The sequence below is a fragment of the Zootoca vivipara genome, chromosome 3, assembly GCF_963506605.1.
Source record: "Zootoca vivipara chromosome 3, rZooViv1.1, whole genome shotgun sequence".
NCBI classification, from domain to species: domain Eukaryota; kingdom Metazoa; phylum Chordata; class Lepidosauria; order Squamata; family Lacertidae; genus Zootoca; species Zootoca vivipara.
The window spans coordinates 119,466,450-119,482,555 of record NC_083278.1 but is presented as its reverse complement, the minus strand read 5'-3'; the positions used below and the strand labels follow the sequence as shown (position 1 = coordinate 119,482,555).

General features: G+C 52.4%; 2 protein-coding genes across 4 annotated transcripts in view; both read right to left on the bottom strand.

The window, feature by feature from the left end:
* The window catches only part of ASXL2 (ASXL transcriptional regulator 2), a 56,940-nt gene extending 54,390 nt beyond the window's left edge, over positions 1-2,550 (bottom strand). For all 3 annotated transcript variants that reach the window (XM_060273220.1, XM_060273221.1, XM_060273217.1), the window contains exon 1: positions 2,281-2,550. The gene's annotated coding sequence lies outside the window, so the exon portion shown is untranslated. The remainder of the gene's footprint in view (positions 1-2,280) is intronic.
* An 8,868-nt stretch (positions 2,551-11,418) lies between these two features.
* Positions 11,419-16,106, bottom strand: part of KIF3C (kinesin family member 3C) — a 35,061-nt gene continuing 30,373 nt past the window's right edge. The window contains exons 6-8 of the mRNA XM_035111072.2: positions 15,520-15,664; positions 13,980-14,155; positions 11,419-13,155 (exon numbers count right to left, since the gene is read on the bottom strand). Coding sequence (XP_034966963.1) covers positions 13,062-13,155; positions 13,980-14,155; positions 15,520-15,664 — 415 coding nt within the window. The 3' untranslated portion in view covers positions 11,419-13,061. The remainder of the gene's footprint in view (positions 13,156-13,979; positions 14,156-15,519; positions 15,665-16,106) is intronic.

The following is a 16,106-nucleotide window of genomic DNA, read 5'->3' as shown; positions in this document are numbered from 1 at the left end:
CTACAATGACTCAGGTGCACAAGCAGACCTCCAGAACTATTAAAACACCCATAATGAACCTCCTGGGAACAGAGGTTTGTCAATTCCAGGAACTAATTTGCACTGCGACGCACCCTGGCCCACCCAGGAGACAGAAACATCCTGCATGTTGCCTGGACCTGATTTTTCTAAAACTGAACTTGTGTTTTTGTTTACTCAGATGAAGGTGCTGGAAAAGATGGGCATTTCACTGACAGACAAAGAGTCTGTGCCCACTCAACATTTTTAGTTACCGCTAATTAGTTCTTTCTTTTGGTTACCCTGAATTTTAAAAACTGATGACATTAAGAGCAGTCCTGCCCAGAAACAGCTTGAGTTATTTTGGTGCCTGCTGGAGAACTTTCTTGTTAACTGGTACCTGAAAGCTGTTATTAAGTCTTTGCTTGCATCTAGCTAAATACTGTTCCAAACACAGCAGGGATTAATGCAAGTTAGTCTGCGAGCTCACTCCTCAGTGAGTGTTGGAGTCTTCAACTCCAGACAGGATGGGGCTCTTAGAAGCTTAAGAGACTGTAGTCATCATGTATGTTTACCATAAGCAGAGCTTTCCGGAGTAGCAAATAGCTTTTGGTTGAACAGGCTGTTCCACCATTAAGACTGAAGTTCTAGGAAGAGGAAAGAAGAGGCAAACTACAGTTCTGACAGCTTGGATAAAACATAGAAATCTTTTTCTATTTAGTCAAGACAAACAGTCCATCTAACTCAGTACTGACTGACAGCAATTCTCTGTGGTTCCAGGCAGGCAGGAGCATTTCCCAGCCCAGCTAGGAAATGCCAAGCATTTAAGTCTGGGACCTTTTCCATGCTAAGCATGTGCTTTATCACTGAGACGAGGAGAAAGAGGCCTACACATGTGGGCTTGGCCTTTAAGAGCATCTCACAAGGGACTGCTGTTTTGAAATGGGGGTCACATTGCATCTCATGGCACCCCATCACCAAGAGTGGGAACACAGAATTACATGTCACCCACAGTTAACTACAACCTCCTTTTCACATGATTCATGGGAACAGATACCCAATAGGGTGCAAGACTCAGAGCAAAAATTGGGATAGCCTGCAAAGATGAGAGCTGTAAAAACAGACAGTAAAAAAGGTAAAGGGACCCCTGACCGTTAGGTCCAGTCGCGGACGACTTCGGGTTGCAGCGCTCATCTCGCTTTACTGGCTGAGGGAGCCGGCATACAGCTTCCAGGTCATGTGGCCAGCATGACTAAGCCGCTTCTGGTGAAACCAGAGCAGCACATGAAAACGCCATTTACCTTCCCGCCGGAAGCACTTTGACGTGCTTTTCAACTGCAAGGTGGGCAGGAGCAGGGAGTGGGGATTCGAACCGCCGACCTTCCAATCGGCAAGGCCTAGGCTCAGTGGTTTAGACCACAGCGCCACCCGCGTCTAACTAAAACAGACAGTAGTAGTAAGTTTTATTTGATCACATACATATTTTTTAAGTTTTGGGGAGCAGCTTTCTTTTGCTGGTCCATTTCACTGTGTGATGAGTAAAGGGTTCCAGAACGCACAGTCATTTCAGCTGTCAGCTTTCCTTACACACAGGCTGTGGTCACCAGGAGCCGTTTCCACAAAGAACCACCGTCAGGTGCAAACTTTTGCAATTTGCCACTCTGCCTCTGAAAAGCTCAAATCAGCTCAGATACAGAATCACCTCAGTGCCATGAAAGACAGTGCAAAGCCCTGCAAAGTTAAGGGATTGCCACAACTGACAGGGCAGAGAGATATTCCACGGCAGCTGCCTCAGAAGCCGGCTTTAGGGCTCCCCGCTTGTCAACTCAACCTGCAAGGGATGACAATCCAAATACTGGGGGGGGGAGAGAGAAAAGCTATTTCCTGATGTTCTGGAACCATCAGCCCCCCGAGGGCCAGATCCACAGCCCTCACTAAGCAGAACATCACCGGCGACATATTCTCCCTCCCCCCCCTTGCAATGGCAGTGAAGCGGACAGCTCCTTTGGAAGCGCCCACGCGGGGTCCAAGGATCCCGGGATTGCAGCGGGTTGGGCTGGATGACCCGGGGGTTCCCCTTCCTCCCGGTCCCCGAGCAGGAGGGCCGGGCGGGCAGACACGTGTCCGGCGAGCCCTTCGTTCACACGCCTGGCGGGGAGCTCGGGAGAGCGCGGCCCCGCCGGCGGGCGCCGTAAGGGCGGCGGCGGCGGGAAGAGGGGCTGCCCCTCCCGCCGCCCCGGCCCGCCCCTCCGCCGCTTCCTCCCCGGGCCCCGCCCCGCGTACCGTCCGGGCGGCCTCTGCCCAGGTCCGGCCCTTCTTCTTGCGGCCCTTTTCCCTCATGGCGGCCGGGCGGCGGGACGAGCAAGGGGAGCGGGCGCGTCCGAGGCGGGCGAGGGGTCTCTCTGTCGCGGGCGGGCGGCGAGGAGGAGGAGGAGGCCGAGGGCGAGGAAGGGCAAAGCGAGGAGGCCTCGGCCTGCGCGGCCGCCGCTTACACCCTGAGGCGAGCGACGCCAGCGGCTCCCCCGGCCGCCATATTGGGAATCCTTCGGCAGTCACGTGACGGCGCCTCGGCCCCCCCGCCCGCCCAGCGCCCGCGAGGCCCCGCCCACCGCCCGGAGGAAAAAGTGCCCGGTCGGGGCGGAGTCAAAAGGTGAGTGTGGGCAGGAGGCTCCGCCCTTTGAAAGGGAGGGGGAGGAAGAGGAGCCGAAGAAGCACGGCGCACGCGCGGTCCACCGCCGCCCTCTTCGAAGCCCGCATTTCCTTAGGCCCGGCCGAGGGCTGGAGGCGCATGCGCAATGTGCCGCCGCCGCTGTTCGGGGGGGGCTGCTTCGCGGGCTGTCGCCACCTGGGGAATCCGCAGAGCGTCTGCGCAATGCAGAGAGGCGGGAAGAAGGAGAAGGCGGAAGGCGACGAGGGGAGTCGGGAAAGGGGGGCCAAGAGTTGCTCCCCCCATCAAATAAATAGATCATTTGTGGCTGCTAACTAGGGTGCGATTTTTTGTGTTCTTCTATCGTAAACTGCCCTGGGATCCTCGGGGGAAGGTGGTGTAGAAATTCAAGAAATAATAATGAAAAATACACAAAGCCTCTGGCAGCGGCTTACAGCTGTAAAAAGCATACAGAAATTTGTTCTATTTTTCTAATATCATTTTAATTAGTTATCCAATACAAACAGTGTTTCCCACATTCCGATCTTATCACTTTAAAGTTCTCCTTCCCTGGCTCTGCGATTCTGAATCATGTCCAAAATCATATATCCTTACATTTTTCAAGCACAGCTTTATTTATCTGACGAAGTGTGCATGCACACGAAAGCTCATACCAAAATAAAAACTTAGTTGGTCTTTAAGGTGCTACTGGAGGAATTTTTTTACTCTCTTTCTTTGTTATTCATGAGTTAAGCATTGTAAGTGCTAGATGCCACATATCTTGGGTCCAAGTTCCCACGGTGGGGGTGGGGGTGGGGTGCTTCCACCCTAATTGGGAGCAACTATTAGTCTCATGGCTGCCATAAGAAGTAAGACCAACCCTTAGGCTCAGCATTGGGACTGATATTGTTTCCCATTGATAGCAGAGCTAACCTGGGAACAGGTACAACAGGTTGGCCTCTAATGATGGCAGAGAACAAAGGCAGACCATAGAATCATAGAGTTGGAAGAGACCACAAGGGCCATCCAGTCCAACCCCCTGCCAAGCAGGAAACACCATCAAAGCATTCTTGACATATGCCTGTCAAGCCTCTGCTTAAAGACCTCCAAAGAAGGAGACTCCACCACACTCCTTGGCAGCAAATTCCACTGCTGAACAGCTCTTACTGTCAGGAAGTTCTTCCTAATGTTTAGGTGGAATCTTCCTTCTTGTAGTTTGAATCCATTGCTCTGTGTCCGCTTCTCTGGAGCAGCAAAAAACAACCTTTCTCCCTCCTCTATGTGACATCCTTTTATATATTTGAACAAGGCTATCATATCACCCCTTAACCTTCTCTTCTCCAGGCTAAACATACCCAGCTCCGTAAGCCGTTCCTCATAAGGCATCGTTTCCAGGCCTTTGACCATTTTGGTTGCCCTCCTCTGGACACGCTCCAGCTTGTCAGTATCCTTCTTGAACTGTGGTGCCCAGAACTGGACACAGTACTCCAGGTGAGGTCTGACCAGTGCAGAATACAGTGGTACTCTTACTTCCCTTGATCTAGATGCTATACTCCTATTGATGCAGCCCAGAATTGCATTGGCTTTTCTAGCTGCTGCATCACACTGTTGACTCATGTTAAGTTTGTGGTCTACCAAGACTCCTAGATCCTTTTCACATGTACTGCTCTCAAGCCAGGTGTCTCCCATCCTGTATTTGTGCTTTTTTAAATTTTGTTTTGACTATGGCAGACCAACACGGCTACCTACCTGTATCCAGCAATATAGTAGTTGCCGAGGAACTGAAAGCTGACAGTCCATGAATAGACACTAAAAAGTGCTGCCTTTTGAAGGTGTTGCCATTCAGTATCAGTGGATCGGTGATATCTAGCCTGCAAAATTGAAAGGGATTAAAAAAATGTTCTCTACCCATTCCTATTAATTGACCACATGATTAAATCCCACTTCTTCCACAAAAAGGACTGCTCTCTCTTTCCACATCTGGATTCTTCCCTAGTTATCTTCGCCTGAGTATATAGGAATGGCACGACTGACTCCGTAGCGTTGGAATTGCTGGTGGAAATTAGAGTTAACTTCACATGATCCATCTGTCCACAGAGTGTGGCCTCAGCTATCACCGCTGAGGGATGTGCAGCTATCACACAGAAAAAGAAGCTTGCCAATAATATGCACCTGCTAAAAGGTAGCATGCCTTGTGATACAGATGTTGATCTGGATGATTAAAGCATTCCAATATTTCTTGCATGCAAATCAGTCTGGAGCTGTTCCCACTGGCTCTATTCTGCCATTTGTGGCAGGAGGCTGCACTCTCCTTGCAGCCCTTGTCGGCATGACCTTTAGCAAACTGCCTGCCTGCCTGCCTGCCTGGTAGTAACTGGAGCATGAAACTGCAGTCCTGCCAAGGCAAGCAAAACACACACACACACACACAACATGTGAGCTAAGTGACAAGTGGCCGCTGGGGATTTCTCTAGGTTTGATAAAGAGAAATCCCATTTCGTTTCGTGCTTGGCTCCAAGTTACCCTAACCAAAGAATCATAGAGTTGGAAGAGACCACAAGGGCCATCCAGTCCAACCCCCTGCCGAGCAGGAAACACCATCAAAGCATTCTTGACATATGTCTGTCAAGCCTCTGCTTAAAGACCTCCAAAGAAGGAGACTCCACCACACTCCTTGGGAGCAAATTCCACTGCCGAACAGCTCTCACTGTCAGGAAGTTCTTCCTAATGTTTAGGTGGAATCTTCTTTCTTGTAGTTTTAATGCATTGCTCCGTGTCCGCTTCTCTGGAGCAGCAGAAAACAATCTTAATAGGAATGGGTAGAGAACATAAGGCTAGTCAACAACCACACTGACTGTCTGCTAAATATGTTTTCAAAAACGATACTTTTTAACCTGAGAAGTGCCACCTCTGCAGTATGGAAAGACATTTAAAAACCAAGAATATGTTCTAGTAAGTGGACCTTTTATTTCAGTTGTGGGGTGGGGGATGGGGACGGGACAAACCACAGTGAGTGGGCATGAGGCTTGGAGGGGGGGTTCATGTCCCTCCACAGCCCTTTCTCTGGGTGTTCCTGAATTGGCACTTCACTGCCATTCACCCAAAGCCTCCACGGAGTCTTCCCAGGGATCTGATACCTTTACCTGCCCACTTTGGGGTTCCCTGGAACAGGTGGAACTCCCACCCCATCCCCTTCTCCCATTATCACAGGAAATCTAGGAAGCACATCAACCCAGACGATTTGGGTAACATCACTGTGGTGGAAGGAATTAAGGGACCTTGACCGTAGGCTTTTGGAACAGCGGTCAAGCAGCAGCCCAATACTGTAGGTCTGTAGCCTGTCACAGTCTTGTTTGGAGCCCAGTGTGCAATTAAGCGGTACATCCGTTTTGCATGCTAGAAGCAATGCGGGAGAAAGGCCACTAGGTGCTCTCACAACTCTAGCAAAAGGAGATGGATAGCTGGCATAGCTGCCAAGTTTTCCCTTTTCTCGCGAGGAAGCCTATTCAGCATAAGGGAAAATCCCTTAAAAAAAGGGATAACTTGGCAGCTATGATAGCTGGCCGTGTAATTCCGAGATCCCTCTGCATAGCAGCCGTGAACTCAAGACATGGGACTTGTTTTGAATGCTAAGAAACTCCTCCCTGCAGCGGAGATAAAAGGTTAGACCTTCCAAATCTGATGGGCCTGACCTAACACCTCTTTGAAAAAGAAGAAGCGTAGCACTGGCTGAGTAATGGCACGAGTGGTGTGTCATTTCTAAGATGACAGCTGCCAGGTCGCAAATCAAACCCAGCAGAAACCTCTTGGGGGCTGGAGCCAACTGGTCCCAGCTCCTGCCAACCTAGCAGTTCGAAAGCACGTCAAAATGCAAGTAGATAAATAGGAACCGCTACAGCGGGAAGGTAAACGGCGTTTCCATGTGCTGCTTGCTCTGGTTTGCCAGAAGCGGCTTTGTCATGCTGGCCACATGACCTGGATTGTACGCTGGCTCCCTCGGCCAATCATGCGAGATGAGCGCGCAACCCCAGAGTCGGTCACGACTGGACCTAATGGTCAGGGGTCCCTTTACCTTACAGAGGTAGGGGCAGGTGGTGAATCAGCCCTGCCGAGGAAACCAGCCCTGCCACAGCTAGATGTGGCGACTGTGCTGCATTGCTGATGCGCAGGTGGGAGTCCTGAGCCGCAGGAAGCTGCCTTATACTGAGTAAGACCCAGGGATCCATCCAGCTCGGGGGGGGGGAGGTGTGGACATGGATGAGGAAGACTTGCTTTTGCATCCCTGTTCAGCTACAATACTCATGGACCCCGGGTCAGGCATCGTCTGTTAACCCAACTTGCTTCACCAGCTTGCTCTGAGAATAAATAGGGGGCAAGCCATGTACAGTGGTACCTCTACTTATGAATAACTCTACTTACAAATGTTTCTACTTATGAATGGAGCTCCATCCGCCATCTTGGATGCGGTTTAGATAGGATTTTTTCTACTTACTAATTTTTAGATAGGGTTGCTTCGACTTACGATTTTTTTCTCCCAGTGCATTCCTATGGGATTCGACTTACAAATTTTTCCGACTTACAAATGTGCGTTCGGAACGCATTAAATTCGTAAGTAGAGGTACCACTGTATTTCACCTGAGAACTTTGGAGGAAAGGCAGGATAACATGATGCCTAAACAAACATGACACCTGGCCAAGAGGAGTTCTGGCCGGGGGGGGGGGCGCCGCTGTGGCCCTCCAAATGTCGTCATGCCAAACCCCATGCATGAAGAAGCCTGCCAGCTTTTTGCGCGCAATTTCCTGGACATTTAGGAATAACGTGCCCGGCTGATGGCACAGCGAGTTCCCCCGTGACTTCCACCCATGCTGCCTGCTGATTGCCAAACTCTGCTCTGCATTCATCAGAGCTCAGCACTGTGATGCCCTGTTCTGGGAAGCTAATGGGGTGGGGTGGGGGTGGCAGAAGATTCCCCGACGGAAAGACTCACAAGACCCTGCCAGCCACCGTGAGGAAGAAACAGCCAGACACAATCAGAAATCTCTTTAATTAGCTGACATACTTTTATTTTCATTGTTATAAACTGCAGACTTTGGGGCTTTCTCATCATGCTTCCCCCCCCCCCACCCCGCTATTCTGCTGTTTGTCCTGAGCATCTACTTTCTCTGCTGGCCTGGACCTTTTCCGGCTTGTGATGTGGGGCTCTACTATGGAGGTCGGATTTGACCATGGTGGGATAGTTTAGGGCAAGTGTCCTGTCCCGCCCCCCCCAAAAAAAAAGTCGGGAGAGATGCCAATGAATAAAGCGGGTCTCCTTTTTCAACAATGCTCATTCCTTTATTGTCAGGGCTGGGCTTTTTGGAACGGTGCTGCCGCCACCACAATGTCCCGGCCCACACCAAATCAAAGCGACGTCACAAGGGTATTGAAGAGCTCTCCACCCAGGACCAGAGGGGGTGTGGGACGACAACCTCTGCCAGTACATTATGTATAATATAACTATGCTTAATATGTCCTGTATATTCATATGTATAGAGCCAACAAGCATCGGCCACCACCGTATACCGACTTTTGACTCCCTAAGTCAATCACCACCACAGCAACAGGCACAGACGATTTTGGTCCCAGTCTAGGCCCTTGTCTTGCTGATCCACCAAGTCCCTCCCACTTTCCACCCCACTCTGGAATTCCCCCCCCCCGAGTCTCCAGCCCCCCCCCCACATTAGGCGCAAATTCCAGTTCCCCTGGGCGGGACACCCACAAGCAGCCACACAACACATACACACCCCCAACACACACATTCATATGTAAATACAGACTCGCCAACATACAAAGAACAAAGAACGTCAGAAATCTACATGTGAGGTTGTCGTGACCCAACCCCTTGTACAGAGACACCTCCGCCAATGGGAACTGGCTCCTGTCTTAAATAACAGTGTTTCTTTACAGCTGTCCTTGGGTTTTGTGCTAGGAAGGGCGTTGCGTTGGAGGTTATTGGCAGCACAGTGGTGGATTGAGAAACGCAGAGTGCGAGAGATCTTCCAACACAAAGTACATGGCAGGAGGAAATGGCAGGCTTTGGCGTAAAAAGTATAGCTTGTTGGACCCCTTGTTTGCACCACCGCCGGTGGGTGGGGAGGGGGCTGGGTGAGTGAGGTTAACTTCCCAGTGATGCTTCCAACTCCCTATAGCCAAAATCTGTAGCGCGGGAGGCGTCGCTCGGCCTCAAGACACTGACATCCATTTCCCGTCCAGGCTGAATGGAAATAATTCTGTTCTAGTGTAGTTTCCCATTGTGATGGCTGCTCTCATCTTTGTGGTGCTGTAGAAAACAATTCCTCGGGGAGAAGTAACGTCTTTAGCCTTTGAAACTGGGAAGGATGCATCTCCTCTCCTCTGGCAGATCTCCAGAAAACACACTTTCCTAACCCACGGTAAACAAAGGACAAAAAGCTCCGTTGAGCCTTCAGGTGCACCTCTAGACGTGGGGCTGGCCTTCAAAAGTCGCTGCTGTCCCTTTAGTGCGTGTGGCTGTTGTGCTGTGAAGTAAACCCAGCAGCTTCCCCTGGGTGTGCTTGATCCTGGCTCCAGGGCCATGCACAGATCTCTGAGTTTATGGGAATCAAAGGCAAGGAAGTGCTGAGTTAATTCAAATCCACTTTCAGACAGGTGAAGGAGTGAGAGGGGCCTTCTTCCAGCTGTTGGACTACAGAAATGCACATTCTTTTGTAAGCGTTCAGCCTCCCTGACCCTCTCTGGCTGGCCCAGCAACTTCTTCCAGCCCAACAGGAAAGACAATCCTCCTTGCTTTGGATGCAGAAGGTCTCAGGTTCACTCGCCAGCTGCATTGAGGGCAGGTAAAGACCCCCTGGCAGAAAGCCTGGAGAGCCCATAAATTAAGACACTACGAAGGCAGATGGACCAATGGTTTGGCCTGGTGTACGGCAGCTTCCTCTGTTCCTATAGCACAGCTTTTATTCGGCTGCTTGTCCTGCCTGATGGTGTCCCTGTCCTGGGCACTATTAATTCCCCAAGCATGTGCAGGACCCCAACGAATCATGGCAACTCAGCATCTCTGGAGGGCCAACAGTGTACAGGATGGGCTGGGAGCAGCCGGAGCAGCTGGTCGGGGACCAAGGGGCATAACACACTGTTAAACTGCATAGCAAGACAGCATGCTTGCTGCAGGACCACCCCTGGAAAGCCTTTTCTGCATCGAGTGTTTGCTAGATACATTCTACTTTTGGTGTATATTTTTTCTACATTAATAATATATATTGTTGTTCACTGCTTTTGGAGCCTTGGGTTAAAAAGCGGTATACTGTATAAAGAAACCATAGCATAGAAAAGACGCTGTTTCTATGCCCTTGCCCAAAAGCAGCCCCCAGGGGTTCCCCCCTTTCCACCCACCTTCTGGCGGTTTGTGCCTTTCAGAAGCAGAGACCACAAACTCAAGACACACACACACACCGCTATAGCTGTTGCTGCTGCTGGTCCGCCCCCCCCCCCAAACAACCCTCAGCCAAATTCCATACTCACAACCACCCAGCATGGATCAGAATCCCTGCGTCATTCAAGAGAAGTCTCATACAGGGGGCAAGAATTTGTCCTGCAACCTTTCCTTTAGCCGTCACAGGGACTTAAGGCGATTTGGGGCTGACTCCAGAGTAAACAAGGGACGCGGGTGGCGCTGTGGGTTAAACCACTGTGGCTGGTTGGACTTGCCAATCGGAAGGTTGGCGGTTCGAGACCCCGCAACGGGGTGAGCTCCCGTTGTCCGGTCCCAGCTCCTGCCAACCAACAGTTTGAAAGCACGCAGTGCAAGTAGATAAATAGGTACCGCTACAGCGGGAAGGTAAACGGCGTTTCCGTGCGCTGCTCTGGCTTCACCAGAAGCGGCTTAGTCATGACCCGGAAGCTGTACGCCGGCTCCCTCGGCCAGTAAAGTGAAATGAGTGCCACAACCCCAGAGTCGTTCGTGGCTGGACTTAACTTTCAGGGGTACCTTTACCTTTTACCAGAGTAAACAAGAAGCCAGGACTAGACTGGCAAGAAGGAAACTTGGGGAGTTGGGTTGACCGAAGGGGATCTGTAGCCACACCCCAAACTGGACCACCCTCCCAAATGCTTCAGGCTGTGCTCTCTCTCAGGCCGACCTCGTGGGATTGCCCAGCTAGGAACATCAGAAGCTGCCATCGACAGAATCAGACCACTGCTTCATCGAGATCAATCTGGTCTGCACCAACTGGCATCCCTGCTTGTCCACAGTTTCTCTGCGGTCTTTCCCAGCCCCCCCTGGAGATGACAAGGACTGAACCCAGGACCTTTTGCACGCAGAGCAGGTGTCTGTGCCGACTGAGCCACGGCCCAGCCCCTAGCTCTGTGCTACAGCCGCCTTTTCACCAAGTTCCTCCTTTTTCCTTCCTCTGGTTTCTGGTCTTGGACCGCGGAGAGCGGAAGAGTCTTTCTGCTACAAAAGCTGCAGAAGGCACAGAGCAGATCGTTCAGAGCACTGCAAAACTCTGCGGCTTCCCTCTCTCAAAGAAAGGTGGCTCACCAAATCTTTCCTGCCGACCTCCTGGCCATCCCATTGCCCTCACACCTTTCTCTGTTTGCTGCCCATGGTGGCTGCTTGTGGCCAAGTCCCAGGCACCCGGGGGTCTGTTTGTGAGCAGCATCGCAAGGATTGGTGGCAACGGAGTAGGGGCAGCTATCACACCAGGCAGCAAGCACTCTCCACCATCCCTAGCTAAATACAGCCTGCGGACTCCCCCCCCCCCCCGAGAGACGGCTCACCCACACTTCTGCTTGCCCTGTGCCTGAGCCATTTCCCCCTTGCCCCTCTCCTTTCCCAGGAAAAAGCCCGCTCTGTAGCCTTAAATCGGAATAAGAAGATTGCCATTGGCTCTGAATGAGCACTAAAGAGTGGTTTTCCCCGTGAGAAAGCGGATGAACCCAGAGTTTTGCTTATTTCTAGGAAATTCCCCCCCTCCCAGGCCAATTTTAGGAGCAGCCACAAAGCTAACTGACTAGAAGCCAAAGGGCAAAGGTCAACTTATGTAGATAGACACTGGACATAGAATCATAGAATCGTAGAGTTGGAAGAGACCACAAGGGCCATCCAGTCCAACCCCCTGCCAAGCAGGAAACACCATCAAAGCATTCCTGACATATGCCTGTCAAGCCTCTGCTTAAAGACCTCCAAAGAAGGAGACTCCACCACACTCCTTGGTAGCAATTTCCACTGCCGAACAGCTCTTACTGTCAGGAAGACATGAGGAAAAGGCAGGGGGCGTGAGGGTTTGGTGGTGGGGGTGTTTATTCCACCTTGCCCTCTCCCTTTCTCTTTGATTTCTCTGCCTTCCCCTCCTGACCTCAATATGGCCCCAGGAGGTCCTTGCCACCAGCTGGACGCTCCATCGGTGCTGCTGCAAGAGAGCCATGAATTTCAAGTAAAACTCAAGAGGCGCCCTTCCCTCTGCTCTCTCGGGGGAACGGGACCCTCTGCCTCTCTCCCCATGTGATGCACATGATTGGTTCTTAAGTTCAGGACGTCTCTTCCCAGTCAGAATATGGATGATTCCTGTCCTGGAGAGGGAATATGCATCCCCGACCACGTCGGCCATTGCAGTCACTTGGTGGGCCATGGCCTGTAACTGGTTCTGGTGAGAAGGTTGCTCATAGTGTCACAGCCCCCTCACAGATCTGCTTGCATAATCAGTCCACAGGCTCTCGCTGTGCAACACGGAGCCACTTGGTGCGTTTTTTGGCGGGGTGAACAGAAGGCAAGGCGGAGCCGCTGGTCTTGGTGCGAGAACAGAGAATTCCGTGGCTGGCAGGGAGGTCGAGTCCTGCCTCCGAGCTCTGCCAGCGCCGACACCGCAACGAGACAGTGACTTCTTCCGAGGCTGGAGGGAAGAGAGGCGGCTGGGAGCCAAGCGCAGGTGGTTTGGGCTCCGCTTGCCCCAAACAGGTGTCCGTTCTGTGCTCAGAACATCGACGGGGTGAAGAAAAAGCAAGAGTCCGCCTTCTAGGAAGGTTGTGCGTGGTGCCAGGCTGCCCCAACATTGCCAGGGGAGCAGCTGGCACGGAGGATGCGGCTCGGCCCCCAAAGGAGAACCCCCAGCCCGCATCCTTACAAAGACACATCATAAATAAATATGTTAAATAAATAGAGCGACAGGTCCAGAGAGGGCAGGGGGGGTGGGCCCCCCGGAGCCGTCCTCCCGTATGGATGCACAGACACACACACACACACACACACACACACACACACACACACAAAGTAGCTACGGACAAAGATGAGTTAGTGCAGGGGACCCCCCCCCCTCCCTGGACCACGTGTCCTCCGAGGCAGCAGGTGACGGGAGAAGGGAGCCTCAGCCTCCATGTGCGAAAGGAAGGGCCAACGGGGCGTTGTTACTCGTGAGCCAGTGCTGTGGCAGCGTTCTGTGAGCTGGAGGCGAGGGACACATGCGTCGTCGACGACGGCAGGGAACGAGGAGCCTGGCACCTGCAGGAGAGAGGCGAGAAGGAGGGGGAAAGTCAGGGCCGTCTTAAGCATGCCCGGCGCCCTGGCTCCGTGGTGCGACGGATCCCTCCGGCGCCCCCCCCGCCCCGTTTCCCAGCCGGCCCTGGGCCAGGGGCGCTGCCCGCCCCCTGTTGCGACACCCCTGCGCGCGACGGAGGCGGCCCCAGGCCCATGCGCCTCCGGAGAGCGGCCTGAAGCCGCTGAACAGCGGAGGCGCGCCTGGGGCAGCCTCAGCCGCGCCTCTCAGCGGGCGCAGCGGCGCCCCTGGTGGCCTGGCACCCTGCACCACCGGAGGCGGGCCTAGAGCCGGCCCTGGGGGAAGTGAGGGGCCGTGTTGCCTTCCTTCTTCCCTGCCTGCCCAAATGCCCCCTGTCCGTCAAGCAAGTTCCCCCTCCCATTGCAGAAGAACTCAGGGCAGACCAACAGCCTCTCCAGACTCAGCAGCCTGAACTTCTCAGGTGCCAGAGGGAAGTTTGGAGAGGGGGGGGACATAGTGGAAATGCCCCCTCACAGCTGTTAATCCCCCAAATCTGGAAAATGGCCTGAAGTCACCCCCACGGTTCTCTGTTGTTTATGCAGGGCGTCCCAGGGCCCGGTTGACTCCCAGCCTGCTCTTCTGATTGGCTGGCATGTAGCTGAACAGATCAAATTCTGGTCCTGGGTGATCACTGCATTGCTTCTGCTTGACAGCCCTCCTCAGCCTCTGCGGCCCATTCCTAACCATCTTACTTGGCTAATGTCATCCCTTTGAACCTCTCTGGCGGCCCCAGATTCTAGGCTCCATGTGGGAAAAGACCTCCACTCACCAAGACCGCGACTTCCGCACTCGCGACGCGGCCGGTCGCTCCAGGAGGCTGTCGAGGCGCATGAGCCTCTCCAGGTGCAGGGCCCGCGGGTCGTGCTCATTCGGGTCCCGTGTGATCTCGAACTCAAAGACGGCCGGCGGGGAGACGTCCAGTTCCAGGAACATGATATTCTCAGCCTGGGATGAAATTAGGGAAGGGAGGACATTCAGAAAGGAGAGGCCAGTTTGCCAAGGAGGTGGAGCAGAGAAGGGAGAACGCAACACAGAAAATACGAAGAGGGATTTGTCCTCTCGTTGATTTACAGAATGGTAGAATTAGAAGGGACCTCCAGGTCATCTAGTCCAACCCCCCCCAACAACATTTGACAGATAATTTAAAAAGTTTTATAAAATTAAAAAAAGGAAAGAAAGAAAGAAAGAAAGAAAGAAAGAAAGAAAGAAAGAAAGAAAGAAAGAAAGAAAGAAAGAGGATTCCTCAAATCATCTTGAAGGTAAAGAAATACTGATAACCTTTGCCTTCTGCTAATTCCCCATGAATTAGCCTAGATTGTGGCAACAAAGACCATTGTGTAAAGCATACAGTATTTGCTGTAGCCACAGCCCTAGGAGATGGTGTCCCTACAAATCTATATGAACCTTCCTCCAAATCCGAGATGGACACTTCCCTGAGACGGGTTTGCGCCCTCGAAATGGCAGCCGCGGGGAGCAAGAGAGCTTCCTCGGGGTCCTGCACTCCTCCCATACGGAGCCTTCCCTCTTTTGAGGTCCTCCATCACTGGGAGAGAAGACCTCCTCGCCATTGGCACCAGGGCTGCCGAATCCCCTCCCGGTGTGTGTGTGTGTGTGTTGCACCCCCTGCTCCTTGCTCACCTTCAGAAACTGAGCATGGCTGGCCATGTTCTCTCAGGGGGGGCTTTCTGAGTCTGCATTTCCCATGGGCGGCTCCAAGCCCATGAACCAAACAAGTGCTCAGCTGCCTCCTGCTATTATCTTACTCGCAGTGGTGGCCAAACTCAGCCCTCCAGATGTTTTGGGACTACAACTCCCATCATCCCTAGCTAACAGAACCAGTGGTCAGGGATGATGGGAACTGTAGTCCCAAAACATCTGGAGGGCCAAGTTTGGCCACCACTGTTCAGACTTACTGTATTCTTCTCTCGGCTTTGATCGCTATTTACCGTATTTTTCCGTCTATAAGATGCCCCCATTTATAAGATGCCCCCTATTTTGGGGGACTCAGATTTAAGAAAATGGGGGGGGAGATGTATCAGTGTATAAGATGCCCCCTAATTTTTGACATTATTTTTAGGGGGGGGAACCTAGTCTTATACATGGGAAAATATGGTACTTTTGTGTTGTGAATTTTAAAATCTTGTCGGCTGCCTTGTAGATGTTTCTTTCCAGACCCGAGACTTTCCATCGGTCCATCTGGACGGTGCTTCCTTTGCGACCAGGAAGTTCGGTCATCTCAGGGTCCCCTTCCCTCCCCCAGACCCCATTTCTCCCTCCCCTCCCCCTCCTCTGAGGTCCTCTCGTCTCACCCGGTACCGAGGATGGGAGCCCATTGTCATGGCCAGGCGAGCGTACTGGCTGATGGGCCTCTTGTAGCCCACGGCGGAGATCGGCCGCTTCTTCATCTGCGTGGCCGTGGCCATGGCGGGGCTGTTGCTTCCACTCCCAGTGTTGCTGCAAAGAGATTGGTTTTCAAGAATGGAGAATGGGTGGAGGCTGGGCTCAGGGTCACCAGCGTTGATAAAAAGCTTCATTCATGCATGGCACATCTCTGCCACTGAGTTGGTGGGCAAAGGATTCCCCTTCTGCCTTGCCCATAGTTGCCAAGTTATCCCCTTTTTTAAGGGATTTTCCCTTATGCTGAATAGGCTTCCTCGCGAGAAAAGGGAAAACTTGGCAGCTATGGCCTTGCCCCATCTAATTATTTTGCTATTATTTATTAAATTTGTGCACCGCCCTTCATCCAAAGATCCCAAGGCAGCTCACAACAGAAAAAGACACTTGCATGCAATCTGTTTGCATGCGACCGCTCACTTGCATGGCACTGGGAACCCAGAAGTGGTGCGTGGCTTGCGACCCCCCCCCACATCCTCTTTGGCTCTGGGAAGGTCTCCTC